The sequence below is a fragment of the Nomascus leucogenys genome, chromosome 3, assembly GCF_006542625.1.
Source record: "Nomascus leucogenys isolate Asia chromosome 3, Asia_NLE_v1, whole genome shotgun sequence".
Taxonomy (NCBI): Eukaryota; Metazoa; Chordata; class Mammalia; order Primates; family Hylobatidae; genus Nomascus; species Nomascus leucogenys.
In genome coordinates this window covers 88,087,301-88,104,574 of record NC_044383.1, presented here as the reverse complement: position 1 = coordinate 88,104,574, position 17,274 = coordinate 88,087,301, and the positions used below count along the sequence as shown (strand labels likewise).

Sequence of the window (17,274 nt, the reverse complement as noted above, 5' to 3'; positions counted from 1 at the left end):
GTGAAACCCCGTCTCTACTAAAAAATACCAAAATTAGCCAGGCATGGTGGCACGTGCCTGTAGTCTCAGCTACTCAGGAGGCTGAGGCAGGAGAATAGCTTGAATCCGGAAGGTGGGGGGTTGCAGTGAGCCGAGATGGCGCCACTGCACTCCAGCCTGGCAACAGAGCAAGACTCCCTCTTAACAACAACAAAAATGAACTTTTATGTGGACAAGTCCTTACACTGAACTGTTTTTTGTTTGTGTATTTGTTTGAAACAGAATCTGACTTTGTTGCTCAGGCTGGAGTAGGGTGGTGCGATCATGGTTCACTGTAGCTTCAACTTCCTGGGCTCAAGCAATCATCTCACCTCAGCCTCCTGAGTAGCTGGGGTTACAGGTGAGCGCCACCACACCTAGCTAATTATTATTTTTTTCTCTGTAGAGACCAGGTTTCACTATGTTGCCCAGGCTTACACAGAGCTATTTTAAAAGAAATGACATTATTGTTACTAAAACAGTAATGAAACATATACATATGTAATCATATATCTACAGACCTACATACACACACACACACAAAACAAATGACAGATATCACAATAGTCTTCTTTGGTTTTTTAGATTTTCCCAAAACTCATCATCAAAACTAAAACATGGCTCCTTTGGCTCAAAATTCTTAATCTGTTTTCCCTTTGGTTATATTTTTCCTCCTTGCTTTTTCTGAAACACTTTTCTTTGGATATGGCATAATTGCTTAGTTTATTCTAGTCTTAGTTCAAATGCCATTTTCTAAGTAAGGTATTTTCTGACAACCCTTCTTAATACTGCAATATTTCTTCCCATGTACTCCCTACACATCTCTCCTGCTTTATTTCTCTTCATAACACCTATCACATTTGATACTACAGCATACACATATTTATTTCGTTGTTGTTTATCACCTAACATTAGAATATAAGCTCCATAAGGCAAAAAATTTTTGTTTCGTTTACTTATATATCTCCAGTACCTAGAACAGTGCTGACACATACTAGATACTTGATAATTATTTGTGGAGTAAATAAAGTAATAAAAACACAAACAAAACAAATCAGTAAATGAATAAATAGATAAATAAATTGTAAGATATTTAGAGCTTCCATGACCAGGACAGCATCACTCCTGCTAAATTACTTATGTGAGGATGCTAAAAATAAGACTTACTAAAGAAATGAAGATGAACTATTTTATCTACTAAAGTAACTCTTGCATCAAGAAATAATATTCTAAATATTAGCATATTTAGAAATATTTAGAAATAATTTATAAATATTTAGAAATAATATTCTATTTTAAGGTACATCTTAAAGTTGATGAATAGGCCACCAAATGGGAAAGACACATCAGGCAGAGAGGACAACTTGTGCACAGCAAAAAGATTGAGACAGCATAGCATGCTTGGTAAGAGAGAGCTATAATTATTCAAGGAAAGCTGCAGCACAATATTAAGAGAAGGAATAACAGAAATTTAAAATTTCTGAGGCATGAGAGTGTCAATGATGGACGCTGTATGTGACATGCTGAGGAACAATTCATTTTTCTCTGAACTCGGGAGACAATGAACAGCTTTAAGCTTGGGAATGACCTCATGAGACTATCATTTCAAAAAAAGACCCTTTTCTCTATGTCAGTTGGATGCATTTAAATAGAGCAGCAGGCAGGGCATGGTTCAGGCACTAAATGATATTAACTAAGACAGGGATAGAAGCTAGGAGTAAATTTGAGAAATGTGAGATAAAAATGGGAAGTCTAAGTGATCAATTGAAAATAGAGGGTGCGAGAGAGGAAAGAAACTAGAATGATCACTAGGAATCTGATGTGGGCAACCCAATAAAGAGGGAAATTCAGGAGTAAAAAGCAAATCTGGGGCAAAGATACTGAGTTTGGCTTTTGTTATGTTGCATTAGATGTACCTATGAGACATTCAAATAAAGATGATCAGTGATGGCTGGAACTGTGAATATGGAGGTCAGTACAAACAACTGAAAATGTAGATTGGTGAGTCTACAGCATATAGGTAGAGAAACACGAGTCAAGTGAAAGGTTTTACGGACAGCGAGGTAAACAATAAGAAAACAAGACTGGGAATAAAATCTTGAACAATATCATGGGTTAAGAAATAGGAAAAGAAAAAGGAGTTTAAGAGTATGACAATGGGAATAAATGGCCAAAAAGAAGGAGGTAACACAGATAGAATGACAGTGCAGAAGCCAAAGCAAAAGAATTTTATTTTTGCCCTGAAAAAAGGAATAGTCAAAATTTTCAAGTGTTTCGGAGAGATGATACAAGAACTATCCTTCCCACTTCACCACATAGAAAGGAAGATAGCCAAGAACAACGAAAGGCTGTAGGGGGCAGGAGGGCAGTACCTACCAAAAATGTGCATGCCAATATGCTTTAATTTAGAAAAATGTAAATTAAAAAATGGCAGTGTTTGACTATCACCAGAATTATTCTTCCTTCACATGTCCCCCCCTCCTCAAAATGCAAATATTATTGAGGTTTAGTACAAGACTTGCTTCTTCTATATTTTTAGATCTAGTATGGATTTATTTCACTATCTGCAGAAACATGAATTGTGTGATTGCTACAGATTCAAAATTTGATTTTTGTCTTTCAGTGTTGGCATATATTTTAAAGGTTTTAAAACTTGAGAATTAGTCCTATTGACAGATTTGTAAATATTCACCATTATTTAATCAGAACCCAAGAAATAATTTTCTTTTCTTTTTTTTATTATATTTAAAGTTCTGGGGTACATGTGCAGAACATGCAGGTATGTTACATAGGTATACATGTGCCATGGTGGTTTGTTACACCCGTCAAGCCGTCATCTACCTTAGGAGTTTCTCTTAATGCTATCCCTCTCCTACTCCCCCACCCACTGACAGGCCCCAGTGTGTGACGTGCCCCCTCTGTGTCCGTGTGTTCTCATTGTTCAACTGCCACTTATGACTGAGAACATGTGGTGTTTGGTTTTCTGTTCTTGTGTTAGTTTGCTGAGAATGATGGTTTCCAGCTTCATCTATGACCCTGCAAAGAACATGAACGCATCCTTTTTTTATGGCTGCATAGTATTACATGGTGTATATGTGCCACATTTTCTTTATCCAGTCTATTATTCATGGGCATTTGGGTTGATTCCAAGTCTTTGCTATTGTGAACAGTTCTGCAATAAACATATGTGTGCATGTGTCTTTATAGTAGAATGACTTATAATCCTTTGGGTATATACCCAGCAATGGGATTACTGGGTCAAATGGGATTACTGGGTCAAATGGTATTTCCGGTTCTAGATCCTTGAGGGAGGAATCACCACACTGTCTTCCACAATGGTTGAACAAATTTACACTCCTACCAACAGTGTAAAAGCATTGCTATTTCTCCACATCCTCTCCAGCACCTGTTGTTTCCTGACTTTTTAATGATTGCTATTCTAATTGGTGTGAGATGGTATCTCATTGTGGTTTTGATTTGCATTTCTCTAATGACCAGTGATGATGAGCTTTTTTTTCATGTTTATTGGCCACAAAAATGTCTTCTTTTGAGAAGTCGCTGTTCATATCCTTCACCCACTTTTTGATAGGGTTTTTTTTTTCTTGTAAATTTGGTTAAGTTCCTTGTAGATTCTGGATATTAGCCCTTTGTCAGATGGATAGATTGCAAAAATTTTCTCCCATTCTGTAGGTTGCCTGTTCACTCTGATGATAGTTTCTTTTGCTGTGCAGAAGCTGTTTAGTTTAATTAGATCCCATTAGTCAATCTTGGCTTCTGTTGCCATTGTTTTTGGTGTTTTAGTCATAAAATCTTTGCCCATGCCTTTGTCCTGAAAGGTATTGCCTAGGTTTTCTTCTAGGGTTTTTAGGGTTTTTGGTCTTACATTTATGTCTTTAATCCATCTAGAGTTAATTTTTTTCTAAAAAAATTTTTTATGATTCTTAAATAGAAATAAAAAAAGAAGTTCAAGCATAACCAACTGTGTGGAAATACTACTACACCAAGCTATGTAATCAACTACATCCAAATAATTAAGTTTAACTCATAATTGCTAATTGTATTTGCACTTGGAATTAGAGAACACAGCACTTGAAGCTTGTATTTAAAATGTACAACATATAATTATCAGAGATCCAAATTACCCCACTCCCTAAAATAAAATTGAAATTATTTGATTGTATGCTTGATAATATAAAAATTATCTTATTCAAAAATTAGTGTCTTCCAGGAATATATATTTTTATATTAACTTTAATTTTATTTTAACCTATTTAAATATACGTGCAAGATAAAATAAAATGAGTTTTCACTATTAATTGACTTTCCATTATATTACGCTAACTCCAAAAGCACACAAAAATGTATCTAAAGCAGTCTATAAATATACTTCATCCAAATGAATAAAGTTAGTGTTTTAAGAAAGTGTTTTTGTTTTTGCTTAAGATAAAAGCTTTGGCTTTTTTTTTCCCTGTGATCATATCATAGAAATTAGTCTAGGCTCAATTTGGTAAATATTACTATTTCTAAAAATATTACTGCTTTTCCTTCACTAATGAAAAGAACGTACATTCTGTCCGTAAGCTCTTCTCATGTCTATATTTATCTCCATGGCTGCCCACCCACTAACTCATTTCTTTTGTACTATCACCCTATTTTTGTTTCATTGTTTTTTTTGTCGATTTTCTTCATTTCCTAATACTACAAAGAAGTTCAAATGAAGGGCACAGCAAAATGCCAATGGAAGCATTATATGCCTGCCCAGACCAAGTTCCTATTTTTAAGATGAATTTATGATATATACAATACCACTGAATGATAGCAAATGAATATTTCATAGATGTTTCAAACTTCGTATGTTAAGAAGCAGACATCGTCTTCTCTCTTGAAGCTCTTTTTCTTGTTTTCCCCTTCTAGGTAAATGTACCACTGATTAGTATCCCCAACAAGAAACAGAGTAATTCTTATTTCCTGTCTTCATCATTCCTTCCCAGCATCCACTTACTAAATTCTACAATCTGTATCTCCTAAGTCCTCTTAGAATTATTCACACCAACATTATTCCATCAAAATCTTCTTAATTGAAACTGTCATCTCTTTTCAACTTGGCTAATTCAGGAATTCTCCTGCTTCCGGTGTTGCCCTATTGCTCTCCATATCTCATATCCCCAGTACATTCTCCACACTGCAGTCAGAAAGCCATTACCAAAAATAGTTCTAATCATGCCATTATCTTGCTTAAAATAATGACTTTTAAAAAGAGCCAAATACAAAAAAAAATTAGCCGGGTATGGTGGCGGGTGCCTGTAGTCCCAGCTACTCGGAGAGGCTGAGGCAGGAGAGTGGCGTGAACCCGGGAGGCGGAGCTTGCAGCAAGCCAAGATCGCGCCACTGCACTCCAGCCTGGGTGAGAGCGCGAGTCTCCGTCTCAAAAAAAAAAAAAAAAAAAACCCACAAAATAAAACAACAACTAACATCATGTGACAGTATTTAACAGAGTGGATTCTAAAGTTGACTGCCTAGTTTCAAAACCCAGATCTATCACTTATGTGCTATGTAACCTTGGGCAAATTACTTCAACTCACTGCATCTAAGTTTTCTCATATTAAAACAGTGGGATTACAAGCTACGTGCTTCTTCTGTTTCTTTCCCGGAACTCTAAATGATATGCTCTTCGTGTGTATGTGTATGTGTATTTGTAGAGAAACAGACTGGAAAGAAATCCAAAATGATTAACTTGATAGTAAAAAAATCTTGATTATTTTATCTTATTTTTATTAAACTTTATTGTAGTTCCTGAATTTCCTATAATAAACATGTACCAATTTCAAAAATTGTGAGATTAATAATAATTCCTTTATCATAGAGTTTAGTGAAGAAAAAATGGCACATGGCCTGTAGCATTTACATTGTTGAAAGTTTTAAATTCCTGTTATGTTTCCTCTATGAGGCACTTTACACGACAACAATCCTGTGAAGTATGATACATATTATCCTCAATTATACATGCATCAACTCTTAGAATTTTATTGGTCAAATCCCTTGCTAAAAACTACACAACAGGGTCAGGATTTCAATATAGAATGTTCTGACACCAAAGACCATAGTAACCACAATAGCCTAGGCTGACAGATGGCCCTCTATGTCTTTTTCTGAGTTTCCAGGAAAACGATGAGTGTATATATGCCGATTTTTGAGGCATTCCATGGTGGTTTGAAAGCAGGCTCACATCACACAAACATCACCAATATTGCTATAACTATGCAGATTCCAGGGCAGGGTGGGCAAGAAAAGGTGGACTTGATACTACAAAGCTCTCTGTGATCTCTCCTACGCTAGCTTTTTATAAAATCCATTGATCATTCCTCATCTTCCTTGTTTCTGTTACTTAGTTATAATGAAGTGCTTGCAATTTCCTGACAAACTGGCTCCCTCAGGCATCCTCACATTTACACATGTTGCACCCTGTAGACCCTTCTCCAGTTGCAGCATTTTACTTATCCTTCATGATAATTTTATAATAATGTCACTTTCTCTAAAACTCTTCTCCATCCTTTCCAGGCAGCTTCTTCTCCTGAGCCCTTCTTCTCCTGAATTGCCATGATATTGTTTTCTTGCCTCTCTGTGTACTTGTTACGCTAGAGTATAGTGTTATTCTCTCCTAACTTACTCTACTCTGAGCCCATGGAGAAGGTCAAAGTTTTATCTATAATTCTTGTCCCCTCTGCCTAAGATAGCAGCTGGTATACAGAAATTTAACAAATAATTGCTCAAATAAGAATACATATATACATATATACACACATATATATGTTTAATTGCAGTTGAAATCAAAGAAACACAATTCACTCTAGCTTTCTTATAAAATTTTTGAAATCATGAAAGAGTCATGTCCATATATCTGAAAATTATGGCTGAATCTATTTATTCCATGGCAAGTACTTAAAGGCTACTTAACCAAATTTGACTTTGGCAGAATACTTAACTCATTGGAATTATCTTGCTTAAAAATGGATATAACACATCTTCCTATTATTAAGAAGTATTAAGGTACTTCCACAACCACGCAGCATCCTGGATGCTGGTGATAAAACAGTGAGCAGCCTTAGGGTTCACCCTGCTCAGATGTGTGGTTGATCCAGCAGAAGATCCACCCAAGAAAAGCCATTCAGAGTGTGATGAGAGTTCTCATGGGGGTGGGGATGGTCATGGGAGTTTCCATGGTCCTTTGGGATGTGTTTGGAGAGATCTATTCCAGACTTGAAAGCAGGGGTCAGGGCAGCCTTTCTTTGTGACACCCAAGCCAGATGGTATGCATGAGTGTGTTTGTGCAAATGTGCACATGTACGTGTGCACACTTCATGGCTAGGAGGAATAGGATCAGAAAGAGAGCTTTCTAGGTGAACAGAATATTATTTTCAACAACTAAAAGGTGTCTACTGGCTCAATTTGAAATAAATTAGTCAGGGATTTGGACTCAGATATCACTGGACAAGTACAGGGGCTAGATCACACCAAGCATTGTAAGTCTTCTTAATGCCTTAGAGGAATGAGAAGCTTTTAAGAGAGAAATGGATCAGAATTGCATTTTTTAAAAAATTACACTAACTGCAATGGAGAGACTAGAAAAAAGGAGACCAGTTAGAAGGCTGTTAATCATCCAGCTGACAGAGGGAGGTGATTTTGACCTAAGAAGTGGTAGGGGGTAGGAAAAAAAATAAAAGATTTGAGAGATCATACAAGTATAGAATTGACAACCGATTGTTGTGGAGCCAAAAAAAGAAAAGAATCAAAGAAGATGTTCATGTTTCTGGTTTAGGCTCTGGTGAGCAGGAGATCCAGTCTCTGGAGATGACAGGTATGATGTCATGATCACCTGTTTCCTCTGGGACACACAGAATTGTTTTGAAGATTAACTGAAATAGTTTACGTGACAGCAACTAACACAATGTCAATTCATATTGCATTATAGCTCATTTCTGCAGGCATTTCCATTCCCTTCTTGTCTTTTCTGAAGTTGTACCAGTAATTTAGTAGCAAAACTGAGAATAGAATCCCAGGCTTCTGTTTACCAGTCCAGAGTTTTTTTGTTAATGGACTGCTGATCTATAAACAAAGATGAAACACAGGGATTTTAAAGCAAATATGAACAACTTATTCTGGAATTGCTTACAAGCTGTCATCTAGCCAACTTATTTTTAGTTTATATTTAAAATGAATCATATGTTCCAAAATGACTGACAGAAACACAGCTTTGTTTCTGAAGCCAATTCTTTTCCATCATTTTTGGACATCATTCAGAGCTATAACAGACTTTCAGGGTGTTTAAACGCATTCATCCATGACAACAACAAATGCTAATTATCATAAAAAATAAATAGCTCCTGTTAACATCATTTTAAGAATTTATCCTATTCCAGCACTATATTTCATTTATCATCCCATCTGTTTTGGGGGTGGGAACAAAGACTTGATGAAAGTACAATTATCATGTATCAAACCGGACAACACAACAAAAAAGAAATGAATACAAATGGGAGGAACAGCATACATAATAAATAAATATGGAAAGGAAAAAGGAAACATGTAAATAAAATGGCACATGTGTGTCCTGCAGTAAAAGCAGATACATAAGCCCATCATAAAGACAGTAATGTTTATCTTATTGTGTATGAGGTGGATTTTTTCCCATTTCAGTTCACAGTCCAAGCTATAATCAAATTTCCTATGACATCATCAAATAGTCATCTTGCTCTTTTGAGAAGCTGACAAATTCTCTTTGCTGAATTCTATCATTAAAACTATACCTTGCAAATATTCACAAACTATGCATCAAGCAAAGGTCTAATATCCAGAATCCAGTAAGAAACTGAAATAAATCAACAAGCAAGAAACAAATAACCCCATTAAAAAAGTGAGCAAAGGACATGAACAGATACTGCTCAAAAGAAGATGTACACGCAGCCAACAAACATATGAAAGAAACATTCAGCATCACTAATCATCAGAGAAATGCAAAACAAAACCTCAATGAGATACCATTTCACACTAGTCTGAATGGCTATTATTAAGAAGTCAAAAAAATAAATGTTGGTGAGGTTGCAGAGAAAAAGGAATGCTTGTACAGTTTAGTGGGAATGTAAATTAGTTCAACCATTGTAGAAAGAAGTTTGGAGATTTTTCAAAGAGCTAAAAATAGAACTACCTTTGACCCAGCAATACCATTACTAGATATATACACAAAGGAAAATAGATGATTCTATCAAATAGACACATGCATGCATATGTTCATTGCAGCACTATTCACAACAGCAAAGACATGGAATCAACCAAGATGCCCATCAATGGTGGATTAAATAAAGAAAATGTGGTACATATACACCATGGAATACTATGCAGCCATAAAAAAACAAAATTATGTTCTTTGCAGCAACATGGATGTAGCTGAAATCCATTATCCTAAGTGAATTACAGAGGAACAGAAAACCAAATACTGCATGTTCTTATTTATAAGGAGCTAAACATTTGGTACATATGTACATAAATTTGGGAAAAAATAGACACTGGAGACTAGAAGCATGGGGAGGGAAAGAAGAGGTTAAGGGTTGAAAAACTATCTATTGGATACCACGTTCATTGGGTGATACCACGTTCAGTTGTACCCAACGCTCAGCATCATGCAATATAGCCTTGTAACGAACCTGCACATGCACTCCCTGATTTTAAAATGAAAGTTGAAAAAAATTCTACCTTGAGACTTTGAAACATAAACAGACAAAAAGTCTGCTATATATTAATAAACACATTTCAAAGGGACTCTTCTGCCTATCTTAGAGTCAGTTCTGTCACATTAATCAAAAACACTCAAGTTCTCAAAAATGCTGTAAAGTAAGAGGCAACAAATGGACAGTTACAAGTGCAATTATCCCACTGCAAATAGTATTAAAAATGTGAGTAATCACATGTCCCTCAATAGGGATTAGAAGCTCAACAAGGGCTGAGCCTTTGTTTCCTTTAGTGGCATATAATTCCTTTCGCAGCATATAACTCTTCCTGGCATGTATCAGTTGATAATCAAAATTCATTGAATTAAATGTTGCATAAAATGTAACAGCAATATGTTTTATTCTTCAGAGGATTTCAAGACATATTCATCCTATGAATATTCTGTAACAATTCTAAGTTAGCATTACCACTTAACTAATCAGACCTTTCAAATATCCAAGTATCTATGTCACCTTCAAAGCCAAGGGAGTGGCAAAGTTTCCTTTAAATAATAACTAGTAACTAAATAGTAAGCATTTTAATAAATTTGAGGTCAGGACTCCATTAAATGTATATAATCAACTAGTTATACATGTGTACTTATTTATATTTGCCTCAATGATATAATTGAGAATATAATTTAAAGCAGGAATAGATCAATTACATGAGGCTGTATTTACCAAATTATTGTAGGACCTGATTGCAAATCCCATTATCTATTTAGTGAATCACTTAAGAACCACATGTATTAAATAAAAATGCCACACATGTGCATGTGCACACATACACATAGGATTGTGAAGAAAGGTAATATGTCTATAGACATTTTGAATACTTGTCAATTTTCTTCCTCTTACAAGGAATTTAAGGACGATAATTAATACAAAATATCACATGTATGATGTACATATCTGTGTGCATGCACATATGTATATAATGTATACATTATAAGGATATATGATGTTGGGACTGCCTATACCTGAATTACATCAGGGAGGAATGGAGAAGTAAACAATCCACAGATTAACAATGCACATGTATCTATATTTATATATTTTTGTAGATGACCATCCATAAACATAAGTGGACCAATTTGCAACTGAGGATCCCTTGGATCATTTTATTACACATACTCACAGAAATCATTCATACAGAACCTGACATTCAAAATTTGGAACACAGAACTTTACCAAATGAAAAGATTTAGGAAGTAAGTAATGATTTAGGAAGAAAGCAATATAATAAATTTAATAGGTTTAATTTGAGCTAAAAGAGATATCAAACATATTTATTGTAAGGACTCTTAATGATGCATTGCTAATTTTTATTTATAAATATTTCATATTTTAAATAAGAAAAAAATTACTCTAATTTGTATCTAGATGCCTTTCACTCTTTCTTACGTAAACAAAAATGTTTTTGAAATTATTTTCCCTTTTTTTAATCCTGTAGCTCCCAGTTTCCTATTCCCTTGAAACAGTTCTTATCTGTCAATTTGCAGATGACCAATTTTACTGGCAAATGGGCAAATTTCTGCACAGAGTTCTGTACACTGCATGCATGAACAAAATGTGCTCCTGGCATATTTTGAGAGAATTTAAATTCAAATGAAATACAATCTCAATGTAATTATGAAAGTATAGTGAAGTGTCCTAAAATAAAATGTTTTTCTGTTTTAATTCAAAGAGTACTGTTTATATTGTTGATAAACATCTTAAAGTAAAATTAATTATCACTCTATAATAAGCAAAATAGTATGCAGCTGCTTCACCAATGTAACTTCCAATGAAAATTAAAATTTCATTTTTATTGTTACTTTATTGTATTTCTCTGAGACTTGTTTTTAACTGATAATTCAAGATAACCATTTGTATGCCAAAATAATAAAATGCATTAACACAAGAAAGCAGTCAACCTGTAGTTAGCAAATATTTATTAAAATATTCCTTTAACTAATTGAAATAAATATCATTTAGTAAATTCTATTTTCTAAGTCTCTAAATGACATCTACACAAAAGCAGTTCCACAAACTTGAGTGTTTCAGTGAATATTATATTGTTCCACATATGAGTAAAAACTTTTCTAACCTTAACATGCCTTATAAAGTTTGTTATGTTTTATATGCATTCTTTGCACATAAACAGCCAGATAAAATAGTAAGGCATAATTCTGAATTTCTTGGCAAGTGTCACTGACTCATCACAAGGCTTTGCCTTGAGAAACTACCCCAGCAAAAACTTCATAGCAGAAAAATTCTTTAAATAAATATTTCAGAATGGGTCTGGTGGCTCACACCTGTAATCCCAGCAGTTTGGGAAGCCAAGGCAGGTGGATCATTTAAGGTCAGGAGTTCGAGACCAGCCTGGCCAACATGATGAAACCCTGACTCCACTAAAAATACAAAAATTAGCCAGAAGTTTTGGCATATGCCTGTAATCCCAGCTACTTGGGAAGCTGAGGCAGGAGAATCGCTTGAACCTGGGAGAAGGAGGTTGCAGTAAGCTGAGATTGCACCCTCGCATGCCAGCCTGGGCGACAGAGCGACTGTATCTATCTATCTATCTACACACACACACACACACACACACACACACACACACACACACACACATTATTCAATATGATCTAAATTGTTAGACCATATTGTTTTTGAATAAATTGTTTTTGAATACATGGATTCTTACTTTTTAAATGACTGGAATTCTAAATATATATATATATGTGTGTGTGTATGTGTATGTGTGTGTGTATCTATCTATCTATCTATCTATCTATCTATCTATCTATCTATCTATAATATTGTTTACTACATCTATCCTGCATCCAACCTACCAAACTAGCTGATCTTTCACAGGAATAAAAAAATGCTTATTTTACAAATACAGAGAAGAAGTATTCAATATAGGTATTCTTTGTTTGGATATGTGAAATTAGGGTTGGTGTTTGATTCTGTCTTTCTACCCCTTAGATGAATTTTCAAAAATCAAAATAAAGCATATAAGAATACAATAAGAACCTGGAATGGGCTTCAGAAAATTATCTATATTTAAAGCATAGCTCCAAAAGATACTGATTTTTCTTACCAGTGCTGTCATCATACACAACCGTGACGGTTTTCCACTTGAAAAATTGCACCAGGTCTAAAATGGCACGGCTGAGTGAAGAGAAGTCTGGGTAGAGACTGACATAGAAGGAATCTTTGTTGTCTGACACCTGGTGCTTCCAGCGGGTCTGTATGTGGGGAACTCCCAGAGCATTGCAGATGGACTGCACTGCATTTGCTGATGAGCTGTGTGAAGGCCCGAAGATGGCAGCCACCCCAAGAGACAGCTGATCACAGGCTGAAGAGGAGATAAAGGTCTGTCAGTAATGAGAGGAGAGGTGCCAGTGTGCCAGCAGATACCACATTATTATTTTTAAACCCAAAGGTATCATCCTCAAGGAAGATTTGTGTTTTTAAAAAATATATATCAGGCCGGGCGCGGTGGCTCACACTTGTAATCCCAGCACTTTGGGAGGCTGAGGCGGGCGGATCACGAGGTCAGGAGATTGAGACCACGGTGAAACCCCGTCTCTACTAAAAATACAAAAAAATTAGCCGGGCGTGATGGCGGGCGCCTGTAGTCCCAGCTGTTCGGAGAGGCTGAGGCAGGAGAATGGCGTGAACCCGGGAGGCGGAGCTTGCAGCGAGCCGAGATTGCGCCACTGCACTCCAGCCTGGGTGAGAGAGCAAGACTCCGTCTCAAAAAAAAAAAAAAAAAAAAATATATATATATATATATATATATTTTTTTTTTTTTGCCTCAATGAGGCAAAAGTAGATATATATAGATATATATATCTATAAAGTAGATATATATCTATAAAAGTAGATATATATAGATATATATATCTATAAAAGTAGATACATATATCTACTTTTCACTAATTTAAAATTTTGTCTGACTCTGAACATTTTCCATTTGTTACAAGGGAATTAACTCACCCTGCAGCTCAAAGTTCAAATAATTCTATAAATAATGTCAGGGGAGGGAGACAGGGAAGGAGAGAGAGGATGAATATTTTTTAATTTAATGGGGCAGTGCTTGTTTTCGAAGACTAGTTTATATGAGGGGAATGAGGGAATAGTGCAGATTCTCAAATTCACAGAACAGTTTTTACATTTTCCATTTCTTAATCAAAAGCCACGTGGTTCCCCCTTTACTCGTGCAATTAGCTATGCTCACACACAGATGAATGCTTCCACATATCTGATGATACAGGTCAGGTTATGCAAACACTCAGCCACACAAAACCTGCTATAGCTCTTTTAGAGTGATTTCATATGGATCAGTCTCACTGAGTAGAAAAACAGCAAAGTCATTAAAAAAGTACTCAGTCATCTTTATATATTTGGCTTTTGGATGCTATAAGTGTTTTCTATTATTCTATTTTTTTAAAGTTTGTATTTACTCACAGAAAATTTTATTCATATCAATAATAACCACAGTAATTAAGACAGGCATGAACAAACTAGAGGGTATTCAAATTAAAGTAGACTGTGCCATGACCTGAACTTTCTATAAGGCACACTGACACAAATAGCGAGCTTGGGCCTAGAAAGTGAGTAATTATTGGGAACACAAAAATTATCTTTAAATATTTGAAGACCTGGCATGAGACAGAAGCTTAAGTTTGTTTCACTTGATGGGCAAAGGGGAATTAGAAAAAAAAAATAGAAGCTTCCCCTGAATTTTTACCCACTTTATTATTATTTATTTATTTATTTATTATTTACTTTGTTGAGATAGAGTCTCAGTCTGTCGCCCAGGCTTGAGCGCAGTGGTGCGATCTTGGCTCACTGCAACCTTTGCCTCCCGGGTTCAAGCGATTCTCCTGCCTCAGCCTCCCAAGTAGCTGGGACTACAGGCATGTGCCACCAAGCCTGGGTAATTTTTTGTATTTTTAGTAGAGACAGGGTTTCACCGTGTTAGCCAGGATGATCTCGATCTCCTGACCTCGTGATCCACCCTCCTCGGCCTCCCAAAGTGCTGGGATTACAAGCATGAGCCACCACACCTGGCTATTATTTTTAATTCTAAATATGGCCTCATGCCATGGTTCACACCTGTAATCCCAGGACTTTGGGAGGCCAATGCAGGAAGATCGCTTGAGACCAGGAATTCGAGACCTTCCTGGGCAACACAGTGAGACCTCCTCTCTACTAAAACAAAAACAAACAAACAAAAAGAAACAAAAAAAAATTCAGCTAGGCATGGTGCTGTGTGCCTATAGTTCTAGCTACTTGGCAGGCTGAGGTGGGAGGATCACTTGAGCCTGGGACATTGAGGTTGCAGTGAGCCATGATGGTGCCGCCGCTGGCCTACCTGGGTGCCAGACCGAAACTGTGTGTCAAAAAAAAAAATAATAATAAACCATGTTCAGAAATGAAATAGTCTTCCCCAAGAGGCAATGGTTTGCCCATCACTGCAAATATTTAAAGGACAGAGAAGGATTGTTATTGAGCTGTAGGCATAAATTAGGTGTTCAGACTCAATTCCTCCACAATGGAGTTTATAATTCTACTGTGTGAAAATTTCTGCTATTTTCCCTCAGTTTTCTGCATAAAATATAATATTATAGTTAAGCATGGAAATATTTAATAATTAAGTAAATTATTGTCAGAAAGAACACTTGTTTAAACATTCTTAAAAAATCAATATGATCTAAATAAATTGTTTTTAAATACATGGATTCTTACTTTTTAAATAACACATGGAATTCTAAATTAGTATAAATGGTGCTTAGACTTTAGAATTTTTCACTCAACGTGAGATTTTAATTCATATATATTGAAGATAAATGATCTTCCTTCACTACGTTTGTGACAAATCACAAACCAAGAAAAGCTAAAAACACTGAATTAGGTTATTTAGAATGTTTCTAAGTGTGTTTCAAGCAAGATGAGAGCTTTCAGTTATCAGAAGAGTTATTTTAAAATATATGATTCAAACAATAATTCAAGCTCTAATACATCAAAGTATTTATTAATTGAGCAGAACAATATTACCTATTAAAACTATAACAGAAAAAAATTAGATAAAATGTCAAAAGGTAACATCTCATTTCTTATTATTTTCTTGCATTGGATAAATAATTACATTTTTAAAATATCTAAAGTTATTTTATAATTAATCATTAACAATATTATCAATATATACATTTCTTGATAAAGTTAAAAAAACATATTGGCTCTGTTATATGATGTTTTTATGTATTGCTGTGTCCTCCAAGCAGTAATAACTCAACAAACAAGAGATTCAGAAGATAAAATCCAAACCATGACATTCACGAAGAAAGTTACTCATATACTTATTTGAGCTTTTCCTAGCTTCAAGCCAAAGTGAAATGATGGATTTGATTCCCAGGGAGTTTTTATTGGGTAACAAAGCTTGTAAATTTCTTATAATATTTTGGTCAAACCACATGAGTTTATCAATTCATAATTTTGCTAGGCCATTCCCAGGATAGTACTCTGTTTGTTGTGAGAACATCCGAACCTGTGTTTTTTTTATGCTGTTCATTTGAAATCGCCATTAAGAAATCTACTAATATTTTATCTGTACTGCACTCATACTCCATATTCTTTGATCAAAATGCCTTTATTAGAGGCAGAACTTCTTCTTCCTAATGGAAACAATCGTGAACTATGCTACTAATCAAATGTAATAGTCTTGAATTAATGATTTATTTTGCAATTATGATGACAAATATAATATTTCACAGTTACCTTTAACCTTTTTCTCAGTCTTCAAAACCTTTCATCACCTGACATAGTTCTGAAATGTGGAAACTTATTTGTATTCATAAAGATATGAATTCAAAGGGCATGCAAAATATGGCTTTGATAAACACTACTTAGCTGCTGGGGGAAAAGAAGGATACTTTCATCTCGAGAAATACTGTACCTTGTCAGCTACCATTAATATTAATGAGCCTAAACAATTTGCACTAACCTGGAATTATAAATAATTATGTACATTTCCACCAATATAAGGTAGCTACAGCAAAACCATATTAGCATTACAGAAAGGCAAACATTGTTTTAAAATATAATGTTAGAACAAACACTTTGTAAGCCTTTTCCTTTGAGAAAAATCTTTATAATAAAATTTAATTCCTATTACATAAATGCTAACTATGCAAAAGAAAAGATCACCTACTATAAGATTATCTACCTATATAAGAAAAGATCACCCACATAAGACTATAGAAACACCTCTCAAACACATTTACTACTGACAGCTGTCTGGTTAAAATAAATGCTTTAATAATAGTTTTCTCTATTGCCTTCCTTCATATATAAATATTAAATTTTTATTCCACCAAATTATTTTTCTTTTTAATTTTTTTTCTATATTTTTGTCATTTAAAACAGTTACAACACAAAAATAAAATTCATAAAGTATTCTAATTATGTCCTTATATAATTCAGTTTTTACATAATCAGCCAT

General features: G+C 34.9%; 1 protein-coding gene across 12 annotated transcripts in view; it reads right to left on the bottom strand.

Annotated features, from left to right (window-relative positions):
* GRIK2 (glutamate ionotropic receptor kainate type subunit 2) overlaps positions 1-17,274 on the bottom strand; it is a 672,448-nt gene that overhangs the window by 421,713 nt on the left and 233,461 nt on the right. For all 12 annotated transcript variants that reach the window (XM_030809503.1, XM_003258377.4, XM_030809504.1 and 9 more), the window contains one exon: positions 12,865-13,122. In XM_030809503.1, coding sequence (XP_030665363.1) covers positions 12,865-13,122 — 258 coding nt within the window. The remainder of the gene's footprint in view (positions 1-12,864; positions 13,123-17,274) is intronic.